Source organism: Haliotis rubra, unplaced genomic scaffold (assembly GCF_003918875.1).
Source record: "Haliotis rubra isolate DU_JTF1 unplaced genomic scaffold, ASM391887v1 Scf1118, whole genome shotgun sequence".
NCBI classification, from domain to species: domain Eukaryota; kingdom Metazoa; phylum Mollusca; class Gastropoda; order Lepetellida; family Haliotidae; genus Haliotis; species Haliotis rubra.
This window is the reverse complement of record NW_025765024.1, coordinates 73,565-98,730: the sequence shown is the minus strand read 5'-3', so window position 1 is coordinate 98,730 and position 25,166 is coordinate 73,565. Positions and strand designations below refer to the sequence as shown.

Sequence of the window (25,166 nt, the reverse complement as noted above, 5' to 3'; positions counted from 1 at the left end):
CTGGGGCCTTGATAATGGGAAGACCAGTTCCTGAAAGATCTGTGGGTTCAATTGCCACTCCGTGCGAGACGGCCGATCGAAGCGGGACAACGCATCTGCGATGACATTCCTGACTCCGGGAATGTGTCTGTCTCGAGCATTGATGGCGAGGGAGTCGATCAGATGGAAGAACGAAAACCCCAACTGAAGAAGGTTCGCTGAACCCGTCGACCCGAGATGGTTGGTGTACCAGACGACTGAGGAGTTGTCTGTCTGAATCAGCAGGGTGGACCCCGAAGTTCCGTCGCCCAATGTCGAATGGCGAGAAGAGCCATCAAGAACTCGAGTTCGTTGATGTGCAAGTCCCGTTCTGCAGACGACCACAGCCCAGCTGTCTGATGATGGAGAAAGTGAGCCCCCAACCTTTGAGTGACGCATCGATGAACAAGTTGGAATGAACGGCATCAAACAAACTCCGGCGCAAATGTTCTTTTAGACAAGCCACCCCTGAAGAAAAGGATGCAAGGGTTCGGGAAGACGAATCAACTCCTGGAGATTCTCTGAGACGAGATACGGACGCAGTAAACGTTGCAACGGACACAGTTGCAATTGTCCCCGCCGTGTCAATGCCTGTGCCGATGTCAAGAGGAACCAGAAACATGGGGGAATAGAATCCCGGAGTACTGGGCGCCGGGCCCAGAGACTGGACTGCGGGTAGTTTCCTGCGCAGGAGTCCAGGAATCTGGTACAATCCGAGTAAAGAGACGCAAGGAGGCAGGAGTCCCGTCAGAAGTCATAGCACGCTGAGATCGCAACTCAGAATACCGTTGATTAGATCGATGATCCGTAGAACCATATCCATGTCTGGAGGGGACGAACCGGGAGAGGATGCCAAAATGGAGACCTGCTGAGAACGGGAGCGAGGAGGGGATATATCGCAACGATAACGACGATCCCTGGATCTTGAACGATAGGCAGCAGTCAACCATGTAGGAGATCTAGGTTGACGGGTCGAGTGCGCAGAACCGGAAGTCCCATGATGACGAGAGGACGAATTCCGAGGAGGTGACTTGGAACGAAGAACCGATCTCAACGAAGCAGAGGGAGGTGTGGGCTTAGTTGAACGCGAATGAGTCGAAGAGTGGTGTCTCGGCAGTGAAGTAGACCTATCAGGTCTATCCGGTGAACAAATCCGAATAATAATAGGAGACTGATCCAGACGACTCAGTGAAAGCCGCGTCCGTGCTGAGGAGGCGTGACTGTAGGATCCAACAGAGTTCGGGGAAGTACTCAGGTGATCCGGAGAGAGGCATTCTGCTGAATACCACTTGGAAGAAGGCCGTTTCGGTGAAAGTCTATTCATCACATGCCGTTTCGGCGAAGTCTAAAGTTTTGGCAAACTTTGTTTCAACGAAGTACGATTAGGTGAAGTCCGTTTAGCACACGATCGATCCGGAGAATGCTGACTCTTAGACTGGTGTTTCGATGAAGACCAGTTCGGCGAAAGCTGTTTCGTAGAGAGCCGGTCTAATTCTGGGGAAGGTGGACAGTCCGGCGGAAGTCGAGGTGGAGGGGAGCGGACAGGCGAAGCGTGATCGGACGAACTGTGATTCCATCTGGCAGGCTTCGGCAAAGCAGAGGATCTAGACAGCTGGACACAAGACACACTTCTTTTCGCCGAATGGGAAGGAGACAGCGAAGTAACCACTGACAGACGCGTTGGCGAGGTGGACTGGTTCCTCTCACTGCTTGATGAGCGGCGAAGGCGAAACGGCTTCTGCGCATGCGCTCTGCGCAGTCAGGTGTAGAGATCAGCTGATTCTTGTCTGAAACAGATAAGCCAGGTTGCCGAGATAACTGGTCCGGTGAACGAGAGACAGAGAGCGTAGTTCGAAGGTCCCGCTGTTTAGAGGTATCCTGAGGGGTTGTAGCACGCTCAACAACCACTACCCGTGATGAAGGACTCGGGCTTGAGTGTTGAGAGCCCAACAAATGCCGAACATCTTCCGATAAGAAAGAATCTGAAGACGCACTCATGAAATCCTGGGGAGTGAGGGGACTGTGACCGTCGCGCAAAGTAGGATGCTTAAACTTTCCTTTCTTGGAGGGACTGGGTCCGTCAAGTGAAGCGGCATAACGTGCCCTGTCAGCAACACGACGAGCGCAACCACGAGTGTAGTCACCAAACGATCCTTGCACTTATCGCAACGAGAGTCCCATTTACACTGTCCCATACAGTCAACACAATATCCATGTGGATCACTCACGGAGAACACTTTATTACACCGGGAGCATTTTTTCCTCTTCTTTGGTTGGTCAACTTTCCCCATGTTGTAGACTAAGTTGAAAACGTTGAGCAAAGCAAAATACGTCCACACTCGTGTGCGACAAGAAAGAATGATGATTCGGAGATAGTCACGTGGGCAGCTAGTGGTGCATGCCGCATGCTTTGCATGAGAGCTAGGAAGCTGTCTTATAATGAGGGTAGCTAGAGTGCTTGGGCGGATGGACAAGAGAGGCCTAGGGAAAAAAGTTTACATCGTTCCACTCAGTGTCGAATCAAGAGAGAGAGAAGTGCATACCGTGAGATAGGATAAGTTTAAAATGTCCACTTGTCCAGTAATATCCCATTTGAATGAAGACTGAGCAAGTGATTTGGTCTGGAATGCATACCTGGAACTTGCTCAGATGTAGATCTGACGTAAGCAGGTCGTTTTGAGTCTGCATCCTCGGCTTTCTCCTCTGCCTCCACGCCACCAGCGCCAACTGAACTACTGTGGGAGTACTTGTGGATCTTGTGAGGGCTGCCATGGTGGGCGATGGTTTGAATGGACAGAGTACGAAGATCTGTACGACTTTCCTGCAAGAATGTGTAGCACATTATGAGATTCTCAATTTATTTTAAAACTGAATATCAGTTGATACAGACATATTTTGTATCCACATGACATATTAAAAACATATATCAATACCCTTTAGAATATTGATAAAGAAGAGTCACATGGCCATTTAGCTTTACTGAATTTAGAATAAAAATGTCAGAGATGTTGAAGGTGGATTGGAATGCAGTGTGCAAGTTACAGCTCCATACACTCGAACAGAAGTTAGAGAAAGAAACAAACCACTAGGCTACCCCACCCAGCCCAGCAGTTACAGACTGCCTTGTAAAACCTGTTGGTCTAGTGTCATGGTGATATGCTGGTTAAGCTATCAGTATCACCAAACTTTGCGTTTTTGTCTAACATCTCTCAAACTGCCTTTTACATTTTAGTGAGAACCCATGATACTGACAAGCCAATGCTGGAATTCCAACCCTCACACCGGCATTTGCTGCAGTTACTAAGGGAGGTAACTGGTGTACTTACAGGGTTGATGAGCTCACTGCTGAGACCCAGATAGTTGTGGAGAGCCATGAATGTCACTCGCTGCAGTCGGATCATCATTATCTGTGGAACAGACATAAGGTTTTCATGTTAAGTGATCTTGTGTAATAATTTTCTAGTATTTGAAAATGCATGTTGGCTTGTCTCTGAGTGGAAACTAAATGGTGTCACAGCTTCATTATGGAAAAACGGTCAACATGATGGCACGCATTGTTCATGACATCACAATTTCTTTATGTGAAATCATCTGAACAATAGGCTGTTCAGTGAAGTTTCTCTGTGATGATGGCATTAAATACACTGTTTCTGCAATTCTCATAAAATAAGCAATTGAGTTTTGATTCCTAGACTGCCTGACTGAGTTTGGCTTTACGCCGCTTTTAGCAATATTCCAGCAACATCACGGCGGGGTACACCAGAAATGGGCTTGTACCCATGTGGGGATTCGAACCCGGGTCTTTGGCGTGGCGAATAGCGCTTTAACCACTAGACTACCCCACCGCCCCCTTTGATTCCTAAAATATGTACAAGGCGTGAAACCAATAGGTGTCCATCTCACCAACACTGTGTAATAGTTCTAGAGAGTTAAAGCATATTCATCAGCAACCCATGTGTTTTGGGTAGTCAGGCTCACTGGCATTACTGCATGTCATCGTAACCTATAATTGCACAGATCAATGTCAGTTACTGAATTGTATGGTCGAGCCTTGAATATTTACATATAGCTGTAATATTGGTGTGAGCTGCATTAAAAAGACAGACAAAACAGAGATCAAAGTTACAACGGAAGTAAGTCATACTAACCTGGACAACCCTGACAATAGACTCAGGGAACTTCTTGAACATTGAGCTGAAGGCTGACGCAGGCAACCTGGGAGAGTTACATAGAAAGGCAATCATTCCATCCTAACACTCATTCTCAAAACCACATTAGCCTTGCTCGTCATCAACTATGTCTCACCAACAAGCTAATAACATCTTGTGCATCCATTTTCTTAGAATATAGATCTTAATCATCAATCAGGTTGTCTTAACGGGGACCACCATTTTCATTGACACAAACGCATGTATGATAGGTGAAATCTGATTAGCTATCAGGTCTGGCAGAAAGGATATAACTGGTACCGTAGGAGAAATTTAAACCCAGTTCGGCAAAGGTTGGAAGTGGACTTTCATAGTTAGGGACCGTTCATAATTAATGATTCGGGGGTGATGATGATTTGACTGACTGACTGAGTTTGGTTTTACGCCGCTTTTAGCAATATTCCAGCAACATCACGGCGGGGGACACCAGAAATGGACTTGACGCATTGTGCCCATGTGGGGATTCGAACCCGGGTCTTCGGCGTGACGAGCCAACACTTTAACCATTAGGCTACCCCACGGCCCTGATGATGATTTGAAGAGAGGAGGGGTGTTTGCATCAATTTTGTACACATGTAATAGCGGAGGGTAGATTGACTTTCTACATGACATGCAGAGAGGAGAGGAGTGACACTTACTTTGTACATAAATATTAGGTGGGGTCATTCACATTGTATACATGTGTCTCCATAAAAATCATCAGCCCCCTTGACATAAATTATGAACAGTCTCTTATCTCCTTTGTCTTGGGAAGATTCACACAAGCAAAATTAATGGCAGATGTGTTACTGCAGCATTAAAGACATGTTAAAGTATTTAAACTTTGATACAACAGGGTCAAGCTTGTAAAACCCTGTGAAACACACAGTGCTTCTGTAAATGATGAGACAAAGAGTAAGCTCCCTTTTCATATCAATCTTCTTTTTCCTATAACTGATTTTTTAAGACTTATTCATATTTCATATCCAAAGATTGAGGTCAGAAAGTGGGACGGACAGGGATGGGTTTCATGTCATTTGAAAGGAATTCCAGTTGTATGTCTGCATAATGAGGATGAGAACCAGGAAGGATGCAAGGCTGGGCACAAAATCATCAAGAAACAGAATATGGAGATTCAGATCATCAGGTTTTGGCCGGAGTTAGGAAGACACCTTTGGACCAAGTTCACAAGTCCAATCTGCACTGACACAACTTACTTGAGGATGAGTGAGTCCACTGCTGCCTTGGCGGAAACAGTCTTGTAAGGGGCTGGGTGACCCTGCAACACAGTGTCACATACAGGAGATGGACAGGGTGCAGTTACATGTACATGTGAATTCTAATTACATTTCTATTGTCATTCAAATATATTTCTCTAATTATGTAATTTTCTGACTAAAATTGATAGTTTATACTTATCCTGACTCATGCTAATTATGCTTGTCTCCTCCCTCTTGCGAATGATAGTGGAACACTTGAAATCCCTTGAAGTTCCCTTCTAAAAGAGCGGACGTAAAATCGCTCACCCAAGAGTAGCGTCCCTTTCCTCCCTTTTGGAGCCCAAATGGTCACATGATCGGCCATATTTGTCACTCTCTCCGTATGTAAGCCCGACACCCAGACTTACAGGGAATTCCAGAGTGCGGTAAGTGGGGATGTTGAGAGGGCTAACCTCATGAGTCAGGGTAAGTATAAAATATCAATTTTAGTCAGAAAATTACATATTTTTCATTATCCTGAATCATGCTAATTATGCTTGCAGAATCCCTCGGAAACAGTGGTGGGTCAGGCCACATTCTGGTTTCACTGGTTGTAGATTTACTTCCTGTATTACCCCCACCCCCCCCACCCCCCATGGGAACTTATGACGGCACTGTTGAAGATTCTGTTCTTTCAACTTCTCTCTGATGAGTCTGGGGGACCACAACTTGTCTGATTTCTTCGACATTTTGTCATTTTTCTTGTGGATTTTAGATCTACTAATATTCCATTAGTTATCAATTGCAACTCCATCTCTTGATGCACGCATCAAGTGGAGATCCCCTCTTCATGAACAAGTATGTCCTATTTAAGTTACAGGGTCTATCACGCCATATAGCTGGAATATTGCTAAGTGCGGCGTAAACTAAACTCACACACTCACACACATGGTCTATCACTGATGCTAGTCTGTCTTAGATGTGTGCATGGTGATAATTGTACTGAGGGCAGCTAAGTAAGTTGAGAGTGTTGAACATTTCAAGTGTCTCGTCTGTCGTAGATGACATAAGTATTCTGCCACTTGAGGATGTGTTGCTTTCACCGCTGTAAAGCCTTTCCTCTTTGCATATTGTTCAAATCTCTGCCACTTGTCATCGTACTTGTTGATCTTGTTGACCCATCTTTGTTGATGTAAAACGCCACTGTGGAGTTGTCCGTGTGTCCCCTGAGTCATGTGTTCTTTAGTATGCTGGGCCAATGTTGTAAAGCGTTGATTACTGCTTTCATCTCCAACAGATTGATGTGTGACTTCTCATCCTGACTCGACCACTTTCCTGCTGCCACTTCGTTGTTGAAGTGCGCACCCCATCCTTTTAGGGAGCCATCCACGAAGAAATGAGTGTTGCAAACCGGCTCTGACAAAAAAGGTTCCTCCGCAAACGTTTGACTTCGAGTCCACCATAGGAGTTATGGTTTCAGGCTGTCCAGTAGTATCAACGGATCTAGACTGTCTAGGTGGGCGTTCATAAATACTTGTAGTGGGCGCAACTGTAATCTCCCTCTGCGAGTCATGTCTTGAGCTGAGGTGAGTAGACCAATCATGCTTTGCCAAGCATGTAGTGTCAACGGAGAGAGCAATGCTTGAAATATCATCTGTTGTATCTTGACCCAACGATCCTCTGGAATGACTATGCGATTCATTGGTGTGATGAGTCGAATTCCTAGAAATTGCAGATCTTGTTTCGGCTCCAGTTCCGACTTGAAGAGATTTACTAGCCATCCTAGTTGAGTGAGCAGCCTGATGGTGAAGTCTAGTTGACTGAATTGACTGGGATCGTGATGAGCTTGAATCCTGTCGTCCAGGTAGAAAGCACTGTGTAGACCTCGACAATGTAGATATGTGATGATGGCTTCTTCACTCGAGTAAACAACCAGGGGGCCGTCGATATTCCAAATGGTAGAACATTCCACTGGAAGTGATATCCGTTGAAAAGGAATCGTAGGTATTACCTTGAGTCTGGATGTATCGGGATGTGGAGGTACACATCTTGCAGATCTATGCTGGCGAGGTAGTCTGCTGAACGAACGAGATGTCGGAGCTGAGGAAGATGTATCACCTTGAATTTTGCTGGTCTGCGTAAATACTCTCGGTTGAACTTCCTCATGTTGTAGATGAGCCGAAATTTCTCCTAGGAATTCTTCTTCGGTACCAGGAAACTTGGGGAGTAAAACCCGGGCGTGATGAGATCTTGATCTATCTCTTCTACTGCCTCTTTGTCGAGTGGGGTCTTGATAGCATCTTCCATTCTTTTTCAGAGAGATCGTCCTTGGGGTACATATTATGCATTTTCCGGCTGTAAAATGTCCTGTGACAGTTGTATCAATGTTTTTTGAATAAAAAGATTGTACAATAAATAAACTCTTTTATTTATTATACGGACCCTACCTCACGGAGTTACCTCCCTTAGCGCATGCGCACCAACTGGGTAGGCTCCTAGACCCGTATCATCATTCCTTCTGCTGTCACGGCCCTGAACAGACGTTCGTTGTGATTACCTTTCATGAGCGAGACGGCGCTGTGTATTTTAAGATGTCTGAGACACCACCTGTATGTTTGGTTTTATTTGTCTAAAACAATAACAGTAAAGCCTTACAGTGGTTGTTTCATAATTGTGACTTTGTATAAGTTACTATCAAAATACGCGAAACTTTCCGTGGTTTCACGAAGTTTGCTCTGCCATGGCGGGAAGTTTAGCGTGCGGCGTGGTCGTAATTATTGGCGCTTTAAAACCAACTATTACTTCTTCCGGTGGGTAACCTTCACGTATTTTTCAATGTTTTCTACGTGTTTTCTGCTGCTGGCCACAAGTTAACTAGCATGTTTACGTGTTTGTTTCGAGCTTTTTACCTGTTGTTCGGTCTGTGGGGAAGTATTCTCGGGCTGACAGTCACTCCCAATGCGTGGCCTGTCTGGAGAAGACGGGCCATGTGGCTGATACATGTTCACACTTGTTCGGCCTTTTCCCCGGACACAGAAGAGGCGGGCTGCCGACACCCTGTTTTACCGCTGAGATGCGTGGCGGAGGGACCTGACGGAAGGTTCCCGCCAAAATCTAAACGTGGCGTCCAAAAGGAAAAAATCCCGCGGCCCTTCCCCTCTCCTACCACTTCCAGTGGTTTTGACATGTCTCTAATGGAGTCGATGTTTCAGCAGCAAGCAGATGGACTCAATGAAGTCCTTCGCTCGAGTCGGTTGGAGGTCTCCGCCAGGGAGTTCCTCGCCCACCCTCGACGGGGCGGGAGAGTCCGGGTGGATCGCCGCCTCGGCTTGATCCTTCAGCCTTGAGGCGCTCTGTCGATCCGTTGCCTCTGGCTTCGAATCCGGACGCCTCGGCTGCTCCGAGAGAGAGGGAGGTGCCCCAGTCCCCTCTCGGAGCTTGGGCGCTTGGGCCGTTAGTATTTCCTGGTAGGGCTCCGGTCCTCCTGGCGCACACCCGGGCCTCTACAAGAGCGGAGGCACCAGTTCTGCCTGGCCTGCCTCCAGCGTCTTCCGCGGGACCGGGAGTCCACGCGACGCCGGCTGGCTGCCGATGGAAGCAGTCGGTTCGTTCCTCCTTCCTGTGGTGCCCAGCGCTAGGCAGTCCACCGGGTCGGGTTAGGGTCCTCTTCTGGCGGAGGGAGACCCAGCCTCGACTTTCGGCCTCGGGCCGCCGGCAATGGAGCTCGGGGGAGGTCGAGGAGCATGACGGCAGCTTCCGCTTTGCTTCGCCTTTGCGGGAGGTCCGGCAGAGAATTGCCGAGGGCCTACCCCAGGCCGCGGTGCCTGCTGGTTGCGTGACTCTCGACTGAGTTCCGCTTGCCTGGTGAGGTTTGCCCTAGGCAACCTCACACAGACGAGCCGCAGCTCCGCGATTCTGCCATCGTTGGTCGGGACGTGGTCGATCCTCTTGTCTGGTACCGAAGTCAGGTTTGACTTTACCTGAACTCGCGGCGGCGCTACCAGCTTGGGGGAGGATTCCCCTGTTCGTCGTGACCGATCGTTGACGAAGTGTGTTTTCACTTCCGCCCTGGGGGAACGAACTTCCTCCGAGCAGCCGGCTGCTCGGCAAGGCGCGCTCACTCCACCTTTTGCCCTCGGCGCTTCCTGCGGCGCTGCATCGACCGGACCTACGAGGTTCACCGGAACGCCATACAGCAGGTGCGGATGGTGGTCCATGAGGCCTACCTCTCCTCGATACAGAGTCGGCCTGGAGGCGGAGGGGCATGCTGGCGACGTGTCGCCGCGATGTCGAAAAGCTACTCCGTACAGCTGTCGGAAGTTCAGGCTCACCTCGGCGGCGACTCTTTGCGGTCTGCTGCGCCGGACGGTGATGTGCGCAGTCATGGGGATCGCGCCAGGCTGTGGCTGTCGACGCTCTAGGTACTTCGGCAGCAACACAGCAGACCTTGCTGGCTCTCCCTTTCCGCCTGGGAGCGACCACTCTTTCCCGGCACAGCAGGTCATCACGGGGAGGCTGCCGCTGCAGCTACCTCCTTCGAATGATTCTAAGGCCTTGTTGGAGCACCAGCTGGTGTCTCCCGGCAAGGCCGTGCCACCTTCTCCGCCGAGGTGCAGCCTACACCGAGTCTGCCGGCCGGCTTCGCCGATGGTAGGGGTAGGCGGAGGAGTAGGTCCGCCAAGGGTAGGAGAAGGAGCAGTCCTCGACCAGCGCTCCTTAGCTCTTTGGCGGAGGTCTCGCCCGACCTCCCGTTAACCCAACAGGCTGCCGCTCAAGCCGCGTGTCACACCCAGTCAGCTCGCCATTAGGGTCCGCACGACGCTCACCCCATATCCCAGTGGGGAGGCGTCAGCTTCTCTATTCCTTCTGCCGGAATGGGAGAAGGCTACCAACAACCTTGGGTGCTGGCCACGGTCAGCATAGGCCATCTCCCACTGTGGAAGCGAGGTCCGCCCGACTTCACCGGCATACGACGCACTCGGTGCCGCCATGCCAAGCCAGGGCGGACATATTGCCGCGACGAAGTTCAGGCTCTGCTGGACAAGTCCGCAATCGAAATGCATTCCACCGGGAGAGGAACAGGCGGATTTTACTCCACGCATTCTCGTCGTCCGAAGAAAGACGGCGGGTTCCGTCCGATTCTCAACCTCAAGGGGTTGAATCGCATGCTCCGGGTACCATCCTTCAAGATGGAGACACTGCGCGCGGTGATCTCATCTATTCAGCCCGCTGATTGGCTCACGCCAATCGACCTAAAGGATGCGATTCGTCATCTAGCCTACCCGTACATCCCTCGCTCAACGAAGTACCTCCGGTTCTCTTTACGACGGGATGTATTACCAATTCAGGGTGCTCCTTCCGGCATATCGACGACTGCCCCAAGGGTGTTCACCAAGCTCATGTTAGTCCCAGCTACCCTAGCTCGCCGCGCAAGGAAGGCGTTGTTACCCTTACCTAGACGACTGGTTGCTCGGAGCACTAACACAGCCAGCGAAGTCAAGATGCTACTCACACAGTGATAGACATTCTAACTGCGACTGGGGTGGATCATCAACCTCAAAAATCCGACCTGGTACCCACCCAGGACTTGGTTTTTCTTGGAGCGATTCCAAACGAACAAGGATCTCGTTTCCTTTTGTCGCCTCGACCGGTCACCAGAGTTCGGGAGATGGTATCTTCATTCTCTCCCAGCCCCAGGCACCAGCACGGACTTGGCTCCGCCTACTGGGCCATATGGCGGCGACGATCTCTGAGTGTGGCGGGCGCTGCTGAGAGATGCGCCCCATACAGCAAGCTTTGGCTCGGCTGTGGACTCACACGGAGGATCTGGAGCGCAGTCTCACAGTCCCCGAAAGTGGTTGACACCTCACCTTCAGTGGTGGACAAATGTCGGAATCTCACCAGGGGTTCCCTTGAAATCCCGGACGCCAGCTCTCACAGTTCAGACAGATGCGCCCCTCACGGGCTGGGGCGTTTGCAGTCTCGTCGGCTTCCGGACTCTGGTCCGGGGCGAAGCTCACCTTCACATCAACGTTTGGAGCTGAGAGCTGTGCGGTTGGTATTCGAAAGGCTTCAGAGAGCATGTCCGCGGGCCAGGTAGTCCGCCTTCAGTTAGACAACCAGACGGCCATGTCGGTATATCCTGAAGCAGGGAGGCACGGTGTCCCCAGCGCCTCCGGAAGCGTGGGACTTTCTCCTCTGGAGCCACCAGTACGACATTGTCAGGTACTCCCTGTTTATCTCCCCGGGCTGGAGAACGGCGCAGCAGATGCGCCTTCTCGCCGGATCCTGGCCCCGCACGAGTGGGATGCTCGACAGGCAGATATTCACAGTAATCTCCCAGTTGTAACGGGTCGCTCGAGGTGGATCTGTTTGCGCCGGGCGGACGATCAGACACCCGCTGCGGTTCTGCTCTCGGATACCGACCAGAGGCTGCTGGCTGTCGACGCCTTCCTGCTGGATTGGACGGGCAAAGTGCTCTGGCTGCTCCCGCCCGCTACCACTCATTCCCGTGGTCCTTTCACAGCTGTCCACCCAGCCAGCTCCGGCTACTTGTGCTACTGGCACCGCTGGTCATCACAGAGCTGGTTTCCGGTAATTCTCAGGTTTCTGGCTCAGCCTCCTGTTCATTACCTTGGCGACCGACATTCTCACTCAGAACGGAGCTTCCCACCCAAATCCACGGATTCAGTGGGTGGCTTGGCCTCTGTCAGGTCTAACCTCGAGGCACGCTGAATTCCTGCAGCAGTTGCAGACACAATTCTGGCTTCGAGGCGGATTCGACAAACGCCAGTATGAGGATAGGTGGTCCCGCCATGCGCGCTGGTGTTCAGATAGGGCATTGCAGATCCCTTTCTGCGGATTTAGTCCGGTATTGGAGTTTTGCAAGCTCGCTTGGAAGAAGGCCTGGCTGCTTTCGACCATTCGTGGGCTACCCAATCGCTATTTCCACTTTTCACACCCTGTCGATGGTGCTCTTCTGGGGCAGCACCCTCTCATACAGCTTAGCTGGCGCCGAACGGATTCGACCTGCTCTCAGGCTTAACCAGTCCACCTTGGGATTTGTCGATCGTGTTCGACATTGGCTGTCCGTCCCACTTTCTCACACCTATCGGCTATTTCCATTCAGTTGTTGACCTGGAAAGCTGTGTTTCTGGTGGCGGTAACATCTGGTCGAAGAGTCGGCGATATACATGCTATGTCGCCCCAATTCGGGCGCTGACTGTGTTTCACACGGATCGTCAGCATTCGCTTCCCAGATACTTACCGAATCAAGGTCGATCACGCTTCCATGTGACAGCTCCTATCGAACTTCCTACTCTTTACCCAGCCTTCCACATCGGGGACCACTCCTACGAGCACTCACCCGCTGGATGTCCGTGAAGACGCCAAAGTCTATATCAAACGAACGCAGGGGATCCGTGGGTACCCAGCTGTTCTGTTGTTACGGTGGCGGAAGGCTGGTCTGCCAGCCGCAGCAAGCAAACTTTGTCTCGCTGGCTTGTTTCGCGGTATTTGTGCCGCTTTATCAGGCTAAGGGCAAGCCTCCCCTGAGGGGTTGAAGGCTCACTCGTCAGGGCAGTAGCCGCGATCCAAAGCTTTTGCAGCCGCACTCCCCATTGAAGAGATCTGCTCTGCCGCTATTTGAGCCGCCAAGCACTTTTATACGCCATTATCAGCTCGATACACATTCACGCTAATCGCGGCGAGCTTTGGTCGTATCGTTTTCCAGTGGACAGTGTCCTGCCACCCCTGACCAAGTGAGTCTTGGTTTATTGGTTTGTGTTGACGCTTACTGTACAATGATTCCATTATTGACATGTCTGCCACGAAGCACTCAGAGAACCTGTACCCCTTTCGATTCTCTAAGGAGTTACGACATCGCTAGTGAGTGGTATTTTGTTTTCCCCACGGTGCTCTTCAATGGCTAGCCACTTAGTGGGTCGGATTTCACTGACATTCGCACTACGCAATGTCTCATTATGCTAGAGGTCGCCTTTGAGCACAAATCCTCCCTGTCAGTTCCCTCCCATAATGCCTCTCGCTGAAGCTAAACTGGGTCGAGTGACAGGTGAGTGTTATGGCTACCTGTTCAATTTTTTTCCATGATACTGCATCGCTATATTTTGTGTGTGCTTGGACAGAATTCCTCCTCCGGCCTCCTCGTCTTTGGGAGTCTGTGTTTATGATAATATGTACCCCAAGGACTATTCTCTGAAAAGAATTTCCCAAACCTGCAGAGGTTTTCAATTCTTTTGAAGAGAGTCGCCCTTGGGTAGGGCCCACCCACCTCCCTAATTCTGTTCACTGATGAGAATTCAGCAGAAGGAATGATGATAATGGGTCTAGGAGCCTACCCAGTTGGTGCGCATGCTCTAAGGGAGGTAACTCCGTGAGGTAGGGTCCGTATAATAAATAAAAGAGTTTATTTATTGTACAATCTTTTTATTCAAAAAACATTGATACAACTGTCACAGGACATTTTACAGCCGGAAAATGCATAATATGTACCCCAAGGACGACTCTCTTCAAAGAATTGAAAACCTCTGCAGGTTTGGGAAAGTTTCTCTATCTGGTCGGCTGCATATCTGGTCTTGAAGGCCATCGGGTTGCTTGTGAGTGGCGGAGTGACTTCCAACTGTATCTTGTACCCTCTGTGCAGTATCTGGGATACGCAGTCATCCTGTAGTATTCCCCACTTCTCCCAGTACCGTTGCAGACGTAGTCGAAGACCATCGGGCTGAGGGTTAGCGGAGGTTGTACAGGAACAGCTGGGGGTGGAAGACTCCAGTCGTTCCAAACCTGGCCTTCAGCGCTTGATTCCTCTTGCACCCCTAGGTGCTCGGGGTTACCTCTAGGAGGTCCGGTTGGGCGACAAAAGGAGCCTCTTCCTCCTTTCATGCTGGAATACTTCTTTTCTCTGATCTCTGGACTCCAACAAGCTTAGATTTATTGGAGTAGCGTTGGGACGTCTGACGAACCACGTTAGCCAAGGTGTCGATGGATCTAATCATCATAACCTCCCTTGAGTCGTGAGAGACTTCTCTGGCGACTTCTTCAATTCCTTTGCCGAAGATGTAAGATACTGACCATGGGCTCTGTATAAGGACTTGGTGAAGCGTTCACTCCATGTGCGTGCTGACAATAACCCTTGTCTTTTCAGGACAAGCCCACTGTGGTGGATGCTAGGTGCTACGACATAAACTGATGGTCCCTCTTCTGCATTAGTAGAGTGGAGTATATCATCCGGTCTTCTTTGGGAGAGGAATTCTTGAACTTCGAGATGAGTGTTTCGTTGATAGCCCTCAATCTGGCTCATCCGAAGAAAATACGTCTGGTGGTTGTATCCAGCTGCGCTATCTTCTTATCCTCAATCTTGTAAGTTCTATGACGGGAGTCGGTGATAATCTTGTAGTAATCATCAACCTCTGGAACCTTCATGAAGGTGATGATAAGTCCAAGCCATTGGCGATCCAGGAGTTAACTTCTGTATCGCAGAATATGCCTTCACCTTCATCCTCTGATTTAGACATCTCTCACTCTATTGATGCACGACAAATGAGTCTGTATAAGATGATCTGTAAGATGAGCTTCCCACAGGCAATCGATCCCCATGCGATCTTGAATCCTTCCAGGAGTTTTGAGATAATTCTCTAGGCCCTCGCAAAGATGGGTTCCTGGACATAGCTTCCCCTCTGTAGGAGTGCCTTTGTGCAGGCTCTTGATTGGCGTCAGAGTCCGATGGAGATAAAGACTCATATCTGTGACGTCTGTAGGGTTCGACAGAACGCCTCGATTCCTTCCTGCGTGGAGACTTCTTAGCAACAATCTCTGGAGCGTCTACGTTGGTAGTGGACTCCAGACTCCTCACTTCAGATGGGGAAGATCGTCGTGTCCGTGAGCCTTCGCGCAGGTTTCCCTCTTCATCCGGATGTGGTTGGGAGACTGTAGAGCCTTCATGCAGGCTAGTAGTTGTTGTAGAGGTCTTCATAGCAGCCTTCTCCTGAGCGAAGCGACGTTCCATCATCTGGTCTGTAAACTGTTGCATGAACAGTCCCGGGAACTTCAGAACTTCAGTTCTACGGTGTCTGAAGAGACTGCTGCAGGGATGATGCATCTGATACTGAAGAGACGTCATCTAAGGCTCGCTGCACTTGTGAAGAGTTGACGCTGCTGCTATCTCTGGTACCTGATGTCTACGTTGATAGAAGGTCTTCTGTCAATGTCTGCTCTGATAACAATGCCGATGTAGCTGTAGAAGCAGCCTTCGTCTTACTGACGATGGTGACTTCAGGTATGAGGATGGGTGGATCATCATAAACATCTGCTTCTTCCAGAGGAACAATCTCGGCTGAGCACAACCTCGTCTTCTGTGTACAGCTGATCTTAGACTTCACTGATGTCTTCATGGTAGTAGCCCTTTCTTCTGCGAAGATGATGATTTAACCTTCTTTATCTGCGATGGGGTCAGCTCAGTAGACGATGATCTCTTATGGTCTCTGGCGTTCACCCCTGGTACATCGACCGGCTCCCAAGAAACGTTCAGCAATTCACTGGAATTATGAATATCTGCAGCAGTGGTTAACACACAGTTATCAGCGCAATCACTCGATATAGACATGACTTGTGAATACCTTCGTACCCAGTCCTTAGCACGTCTATGGATGCAAAAAAGGTAATTAGTAAATTCAACCAAAGTTAAATTTACACAAAACTTACAGCGAGAGCTGAAAGAACATGAAACAGTGCAATTAGGACATAATAAATGAGGGTCAGCCGTAGACACTCGCTACCTACAACGAATACAAGTTTTCAACAAATGTAAACATGAAGAAAACACATGTCAAACAACAGAAAATTTAGATTAAATTTCAAACCGTAATGTAGAATATAATCCTAAAAACCGTATACAGCAATAATTTTGCTTTAAGGTCTGAAAATATAAAAGGATATGTGCCGTATGAGGACCCAGGTGCTCTCACAACCGTCCTCAAGGGCGAAGAAAGAGAGTGACAAATATGGCCGATCATGTGACCATTTGGGCACCAAAAGGGAGGAAAGGGACGCTACTCGTGGGTGAGTGATTTTACGTCCGCTTTTTTAGAAGGGAACTTCAAGGGATTTCAAGTGTTCCACTATCATTCGCAAGAGGGAGGAGACAAGCATAATTAGCATGAGTCAGGATAAGGAAAAATTTGGGTACATCCTTAATCTATGCTAATTATCCACCTTTAGATTCATACAATCAAATCGACTATTGAAATTACTTTACAAAAATGAAATTTTTAGAGTAAAATTAATATTTTATACTTATCCTGACTCATGCTTATTGCTTGTCTTCTTCTTCTTGCGAACATAGTGGAACACGTGTATCTCCCAATTGAAGTTCCCTTCAATTAAAAAATCACTAATTAGTACTCACCATGAGTTACCTCCCTTCCACAAGCGCGGGAACGAAGGCCTGAACCCATGTGCCTCACTCTCTCCTTTTGTTTCGAGCCCGACACTTTATTTTTCCGAAGAAATCCAAAGGGTTAAGTGGGGAGGACGGGAGGGCTTACCTCATGAGTCAGGATAAGTATAAAATATTAATTTTACTCTAAAAATTTCATATTTTTCCTTATCCTGACTCATGCTTATTGCTTGTAGAATCCGACGGAAAAGGAGGTGGGAATATATATACTTTGGATTTTAATAATTAGTGATTTGAACTGTGATGATTGTAATAACCCTATGGGAACTTCATAAAGGCACTGAACTGATGAATTCCTGCTGTTTAACTTATCAGCTGCCATATAAAGGTTATTACAATTTATAGAATATGATAAAAGTATATACAACATTAATGTAAGCTGAAGCTATTAATGTGATAATATAAACTTCTGTGAGTTTATAGTGGATACTTTTATAAATTAACCAAAGTATTAAGCTTAAGATATGCATATATTTAAGCTATAATAGTATAGTACTGTGCTTAAGATATAATTATAACTTAAGCTGTATAATAGTAACCAACTCCTTAGAGTTTGTTAGCTAATACATTTAAGCATATGACCATATGACTGAGCTTAAGGATTGATGAAACTTAAGCTGAACATATATATATAGTAGCAAAACTCCTAGGAGTTGTAAGCTTATATATAGTATGATATAAAAACCATAGTACTGAGCTTAAGATAATAAATTAAACTGAAGCAAAATATATAGATAGCATGTAGCTATTAGTACTGTTATCAGATAAGTATAAATTCTGTAAGATAGACTTATCTTCTCCATGGAACTGTCAACTGTTGAGCGAGGACCATGGGACCGAAATGGTATAGAGATTCTGTAAATTGCTTATCCCAAGAGCAGGAGGCTAGTAAGCCTAGCCGACGAGCCATGGTAGTAGTTTCAGTAAGCGCTGATAGGTGCTCTGTAAGAAATTGGTGGTCTCTTTTCTGCATGAGTAGAGCTGAGTAGATCATTCTATCTTCCTCCTCTGTAGAATTCTTGAACTTGGTGATGAGAGTTTCATTAATCGTTCTAGATCTATTCAATCCAAAGAACATCCTCCTGGCGATGGTATCTAGTTGAGCGAATTTGCGATCGTCTACTTTGTAACTTCTGGACTTGGCATCGCTGATTAAATTAAAGTTGTCATCAATATCCTGGGACTTGAAAAAGGGGTCCATATTGTGTCCAGCAAATTTCTTGGCATTGAAGACCGGGAAATGAGTAGATTGGACTTTTGAAGATTTGGAACAGGCTGTATCCAAATTAGCTGGTACCGCTGCAATCGGATCAATAGGAGGTAAGGTGATATTGTCTACATCATCATCCTTCATCAGGTAAGTCTGAGTTGAATTCTCGTTCTTCGATGGGGAAGCAAGTTGTAACTCATTCACCATCCAGTATCTGATCTCAGCATCTGAGAAAATGATACCTTCTTCCTCTGATGTAGGGTCACATGTCGGAGTCCTAGATCTGTGGGAAGATCTATGAGAGGACTGTGGTGAACGTACTGACGAGTGGCTAGTGTAAGGAGACCTTGGAGGAGACATCCTCGGCGAATGCTGGGGACTTCGCGAAGCTCTTCTAAATCTTCTGGGCGAGGTAGATATGGAGCCACTTAGCCTTCGCGACCTTCGCGAATGTATCGAGTCAGTGTCCGAATCGACATATGAGCGCTTGCTTCGCGAACAACCTCTGTGTTCTACAGGGTGTGGGCTCGGCGAAGCGCTCCTTCTCCGCGATGTCCCTCGCAACTGGATAGGCTCTAGCTCCTTCGCGGAGGCGGCCTGGGACTTCCTTTGCGAAGTGATCGCTACGGGCTGGGTTGCCCTTCGCGGAGGCGCGTTTGTGGGCTCTGGGGCCCTACGCGAAGCCAAGGCGGGCTCTGGGGCCCTGTATGACTTATTAAGGGTTGGGCTCTGGGGCCCGTGGCTCTGGGGCCTCTGTAAACCGTAACGGTCCTCCATCAGTCTCATGATTTGGTTAACCAGGTCGTCTGGGATGGTCTGCGCTGGCGTTGAGGGTGGCCTCTCTGTGAAAGTGACGGGACCCTCAATCGTAAACTCAGGCGTCAGCGTAGGCATCTCTGGTTGCGTGTTTTCCGCGCTGTAGTGACGGTAGCAGATACTGGACGTTTCTTATGACGTACATCTGGAATGATAATCGGAATGTCATCATCATATAAACATAATTCTGAGACAGGTAGAATATCGGAGGAAAATTATTTATAGTTTTCGTAGATTTCCCTTTTGACGAAGCTGTGGACCTGGGGGTTCGAAGCGTACGTTGAGATGATGTGGACGCTTTCCTAGTCTTAGACTGAGAAGACGGAATGTCTTGAGACGCAGGTCGCTTCTTGGACATAGCGGACTGCGCCCCACGCTTATCCCCCGAGGGAAACTCCGGCATGCCACCAGCCGGTGGCGGGTCGTCAGTCAACAGTTGACAGGGTATAATAGCTTCCGATCTATTAGCCATGACTGAAGATTGTTTGCGAGATTTATCTGCCTTCCGTCTCAAAACGGAACATAAATATTTATCAGCAGCAATTGGTAAATTAATACATAATTTACAACGAGAAACAATAGAACATGGAGTAATGCAACTAGGGCATTTTAAATGTGGATCGGTAGCGAATAACGTGAGTTTACAACCTGTGCAGATTCTCATGAACGTAAACTGCTGAACAAACACGGCGAACCGTGAATAAAACAGCAGAAACACGACTAATAATCAATTCAAGTTGAATAAGGATACTAGTTACACCTCCATAACTGAATATAAGAGGTACTAAACTAAATATAAATAAAGGATATAGTGTGTTGGGAGACACAGACGCTCTCACGTCCAGCTCACTGGGCGAAGGAGGAGAGAGTGAGGCACATGGGTTCAGGTGGCGCCCTCGTTCCCGCGCTTGTGGAAGGGAGGTAACTCGTGGTGAGTACTAATTAGTGATTTTTTAATTGAAGGGAACTTCAATTGGGAGATACACTTGTTCCACTATGTTCGCAAGAAGAAGAAGACAAGCAATAAGCATGAGTCAGGATAAGGAAAAATTGTTAAAATTGATGCCAGAGCGGCACAACTTGATTCGTGAGGTTTAAGGACAACCATAAAATTTTGCTGACCTATAGTAAAGTTCCATCTTCTATTCTATTCTATTCTATTCGTGAACTAGCCTGAGCATTGAAAAAGTGTGAACATCAAAAGGATGACCAACCCAACTGGCAACAGTGTATTGTTTATAGACGTGTTCTGATTTGAATTACACTTTAGGACACCCTCTCTGATAGGTTGTCTCTAGACAAGTGATCATTTACTGCTTAGTTTCCACACTTGATATTCCCCTTCCCATGAATTATGACAGGCTAGCTGAGTGTGGGACTGACCGTGAGGAAGTCCAGCATACTGAGCAGACTGTGGATGCTGTCCCCAGTTGTCACCATCTTCACCAGGTGCTGGCTCCCATCCTGAAGAAAAAAGAAGCGGCATGATCAGATGAGACGTGAGTGGGTGACTCGGGTTTTAAGCCTCACTGACTGACTGATTTTGGTTTTTCGCCGCTTTTAGCAAATATTCCAGCAACATCACGGCAGGGGACACCAGAAATGGGCTTCACACATTGTACCCATGTGGGGATTCGAACCCGGGTCTTCGGCGTGACGAGCCAACGCTTTAACCATTAGACTACCCCACCGCCCCTTTAAAGCCTCACTGAACAATATTTCATATTTATATTGAAAAAGAGTGTATGGTGATGCCAGCTCTCTCAAGATGTTTATAGTAAATTTATACAAACCTGTAGAGGTTATGAATTCTTTGAAGAAAGTCCTCCTTGGGGTACATATAAGCATTAAAATGTCCATTTTAAATCCTACGACAGTTGTAACTATATTTTTAATAAAATATTTACAAAACAAAAAACTCGTTTTGTCTTGTGAGACCACCCCTACAGGGCCCCACCGGACCAACACAGCCAAGAGCAGGTAACTCTCGCCGTCTACCTCGTACCTCACTTTTCATGCTGAACGTGTCAGACAGAATGAGGGGAGGCGGGGCCATTAGACTTGTTGGAGGACTTTCTTCAAAGAATTCATAACCTCTACAGGTTTGTATAATTCTTTTCAGAAGAAGTCCTCCTTGGGGTACATATAAGCATATGACAGACTCCCAAAGATATTTGAGACGGGAGTGGCATTCTGTCTGGCAACAACTAAACCCGTGGTGGAGTGAAATCTACAACCGATACGAAATAGAAAACACTTGGCCACCTGACCGCTGATGTCAATCAGACGGGCGGGAACTAGAGAGCCCAATGTCAATTGGCTCAATATCAATGACATAAAACCCCCCCAACCATTACAATGGAAGGAATGTATGGGGACATGTCGAACAACTCCCAACCCTAATATAGCCCCAGCCAGACAATCGTGGGCTTAGAGGTATAAGGGTAGGGAAAGCGAAAAAATTTAAACGCTTACAAAGCCAATAACCCATGAGTCGAAGCTAATAAGTACTGCAACCATCGTTCTAATGCAGCCCCTGTTTGAAGAGGGCTTGCCGACCTCGATAAAACCCAGAGAAATTATTAGCCCTCGCTAAAACTTTCTGAGGAAATCGAACGAGTACAAACGCCATGCATTGTAATGAAGTGAAAAACACCCCACCAAACACTCTCGGCGGAGGAGGGTAAGTGTAGGCCACCATCCCACAAAGCTGATTAACACAGACTCCCAAATACGAAGGCTCGAAGAGGGAAAACTGTAAGCCGCACAAAAATCCCCTGAACAGCTTAAAAGCGTGAGTCAACATATGTTGGCTCACCATTACACTAACCTGGTCAACGGACATGCGTACCGAAGAGAGGCATACCAAACAGTGCCCCCGTGGGGGTTCGCGCACCCAATCGCCGCAAGACGCGGAGTTAATAGCATATGACTGGTTAAAGCGCTCAAAACGGACCTCGCCTCTTGAAGGGACGTAAGGGACGTATGTACACCCAAACCCGACCCAACCCGAAAGGATGGTAAGGCTAATAATGATGTAGTGATATGAAATATATCGACATTGAACACAGAACTGATACCAATGACCAGTTACTAACTTGGTCAGGGTGGCAGGTCACTTCCACTGGAGAGAACCGAAGAGACCGAACCGAGCACGCCATCCTTAGAATGCGTGTCAAGTTAGTAATGGCGAATGAAGCGTTCTGCTGGCTCCAAAGAGCTACAGAACCGATCTCTTCATTGAGCAGTGCCGCTGTGTATTGTCAACAAAGCGGCATCTGCCCTACCCAGTCTGCCTTCAACCCCTCGGGGAGGTAAACCGTATCATTGTAACCATACAATTACGGAAACAAGCCAACGAGATAAAGTGCGCTTTGCTAGCAGACTCCCCAGTCTTCCCGCCACCAAACAGCACACATGGGTACCCGTGACGGATCCCTTTTGTTCGCTCCTTCATGACAGGCATGGGTGAGCAATCGAAGATTGGTCCCCGTGCGAAGGCTGGGTAAGTGGAAGTGCGATATGAGCAGTCACGTGGGAAAGCAATATCGCGCACTGAGAGTGGTAGGTATCCGAAGTCGAATACGGACATGATCAGTATAAAATACTGTCAGTGTCAGGTCAGTGGGAATCACATTGATGTACCCGACCCTTCTACCAGAGTTCACCACAACAATTAAAGTCGTCTTCCACGTCAACAAGTGAAGTGAGAGAGACGATATACTTGAAAAAATTAGGGCCAGACAGCCAATTGTGAATAAGTGGCAATTTTAAGGTGGGCTGGTCACCGACGAGGCAGTCGAACCCTGTTCATGCCAGCTACGACGCGATGTACGAGGATGCTGCCTAGGCAGAGCACCATCGAATCGAGGTGTGAAACGTGGAAATAGCCATGGAGTACCCGGCAATGGTGGAGGTCATAAGGCTCTCAACCAAAGCGAGGTTATAGTAACTCCAATATCCGAACTAAGTCCGCAGAATAGGGATTATGAAATCCCCTATCTGCACACCAGCCAGCCGCCCCACCTATCAACACACTGAGCGAGGTGTCGAATCCCAGGCAGAATTGTGTCTGCAACGGTTGCAGGAATTCCGTGTGTTATACCCGACAGAGGCCAAGCCACCAAGTGAATCCGAGGATTCGGGTGTGGCGCCCCGTGCAGAGTGAGAATGTCTGGCCGAAGAGGTAATTCAAATCCCGGCGTGCGGGATCGAACACCAACCTGACTGCTGTCAATTCCAGCACATTGATGTGCAGGTTGTGACTTCGTCTCAAGAGGCTGCAGGTCACCCAGAACATCGCCCTAACCCGGTAGGGATGTATCTGGCTGGACTGAGAGCGGCGGTGTCTCCAGGGGTGGGGACCCTCAGAGAGACGCCTGACGTCTGTCCATCTGACTGCGTGAGGTTGCCTATGTACTGGTGACAACACCGGCACTGCGATCTGGCTATCTGAGCTGTAATAAACCTCAATTTGGTGAACACCCTTGGCACCGTAATGTAGCCTAAGGAGAGTACACGAAACTGGTAGCACGTCCCGTCAAACAAGAAACCGAAGGTAAACCTTGAAATCAGGGTGCAATGGAACAAGGAGGTACGCGACCTCGAGGTCGATTGACGTGCGCCAATCCCCTGTCTCGGCAGATGAGATCACCGAGCGCGGTGTCTCCATCTTGAAGGACAGTACCTTTATAAACTTGTTCAGCTCTCAGATGAGAATGGGTCTGAACATTCCGTTCGTAATGGCAACTATGAAATAAGTGGAGTCAAACCCCACATATTCCTGACCATTGAAACCACCACACTGGTTGCCTAGCCCAGCAAAGACTGGATCTGGGCACGGAGTATTATCGCCGCGTCTCGGGAAGCCGACACAGGAGTGTGTCGCTCCGCCCGTGTTCGCGGCAGAATATAAGTAACCCCAGCAGTCGGCAACTTAACGCTTGTCGATGCCTGGGCACCTGAGGAAGTAACGAAGCTCAACAGACTTCCGTATTCCTCGAAACTGTCCCGGGCGTATATGCCCATAACCGCCCTCATCATTTGACTGGCACAGCTACAATGCAGTCCCTAGCCAGATGAGAGTTGCCCCCGTCAGATGCCGCCCAGAGTCGCCGACGAAGAAAAAAAATTCCACCGGCGCTCTCTCCCCTTTCCACCAGCTCCCTCATCAGCGCTGAGAGATGCGCCGAGTGGAGCATACAGCGTTGAGCTGTGAAGGGGAAAGAACGGCAGACTTAAGGGAGAGTGTGAGGCCTTGTCCCGGATGCCGTGCCGGGTAGTCGACATGGACAACACCTGAGGCAACACAGCCGCGATTCTATCTCGCACTTGCCCTCAGGGACGAACCTACTTAGTGGTAAGTTCAAAGTAGCGAAATGAGCCGAAGCTCAAATCGACTTGTCCACTGTACGAGCCTGAACCCCGATTCCGAGGCACATGTGAGAAGCCTGACAATCAAGGTTTCACAAGCACTCAGACAGACCTCGGAGCGGCGAGGTGACAGTCACACCGGCACACTCGATGGCATCTAGGTCAATACGCCGATAGACATCAGGCGAGACCTGAACTACCGGCGCGAGACCTGAACTACCGAGTCGGGAATCTGCGCCTACCAGTGCCGAAGCCTGGGTCGGCTACCCACGGGTTCAGAGAATCCGCGAGAGCCGGTTAAGCTCAGCTGTTCTAGAGCCGAACCCCGATCCCGGTGCGAGGGAGTAGCCTGATAAATCAGGTTTCCCCAAGTACTCTCAAAAGCGCACTGAGCGTATAGTCAAACATAGCCTATAACGCTATATAAATACCCATACATACACATGTATGTAAGTGCTTTCGGTCGGCGGTTCGAGTTCGAACCCCGATCCCCAACACATGGGAGTGGCCTGACAATGCAGGGCTCCCTGGTGTACACCGGGTAGACCTTTGGCGCCGAGGTGATCGGGCAGCTCGTCACACTCAACGGCCTCTTGGCCAGGGCATCGATAGACATCAGGCCGAGACCTGAGCTAACAGCGCCGGGGATCTGCTCGCATGCGGGGCGAAGCCCAGGTCGGTGCTAGTCCGATCTGCAGTCCCGAGACACAAGGGAGTAGCCTGGCAATGCAGGTTGCCCCTGGTGGACACAGGTAGACCTAGGGAGTGCCGAGGTGATCGGCAGCTCAGTGGAACCCAGACCGGGCGCCGAGGGAACCTGCCGATATACAGGTTTCCGGGCAACCCGACTGACCAAGTGGCGCCGAGGTGTCCCCGAGCTGCTGGTCGGC

General features: G+C 48.8%; 1 protein-coding gene across 1 annotated transcript in view; it reads right to left on the bottom strand.

Annotated features, from left to right (window-relative positions):
* The window catches only part of LOC124289283 (patatin-like phospholipase domain-containing protein 7), an 88,606-nt gene that overhangs the window by 49,318 nt on the left and 14,122 nt on the right, over window positions 1-25,166 (bottom strand). The window contains 5 exon segments of the mRNA XM_046725897.1: window positions 2,653-2,839; window positions 3,345-3,425; window positions 4,167-4,233; window positions 5,423-5,484; window positions 20,287-20,367. Of these exon segments, the coding sequence (XP_046581853.1) occupies window positions 2,653-2,839; window positions 3,345-3,425; window positions 4,167-4,233; window positions 5,423-5,484; window positions 20,287-20,367 (478 nt within the window).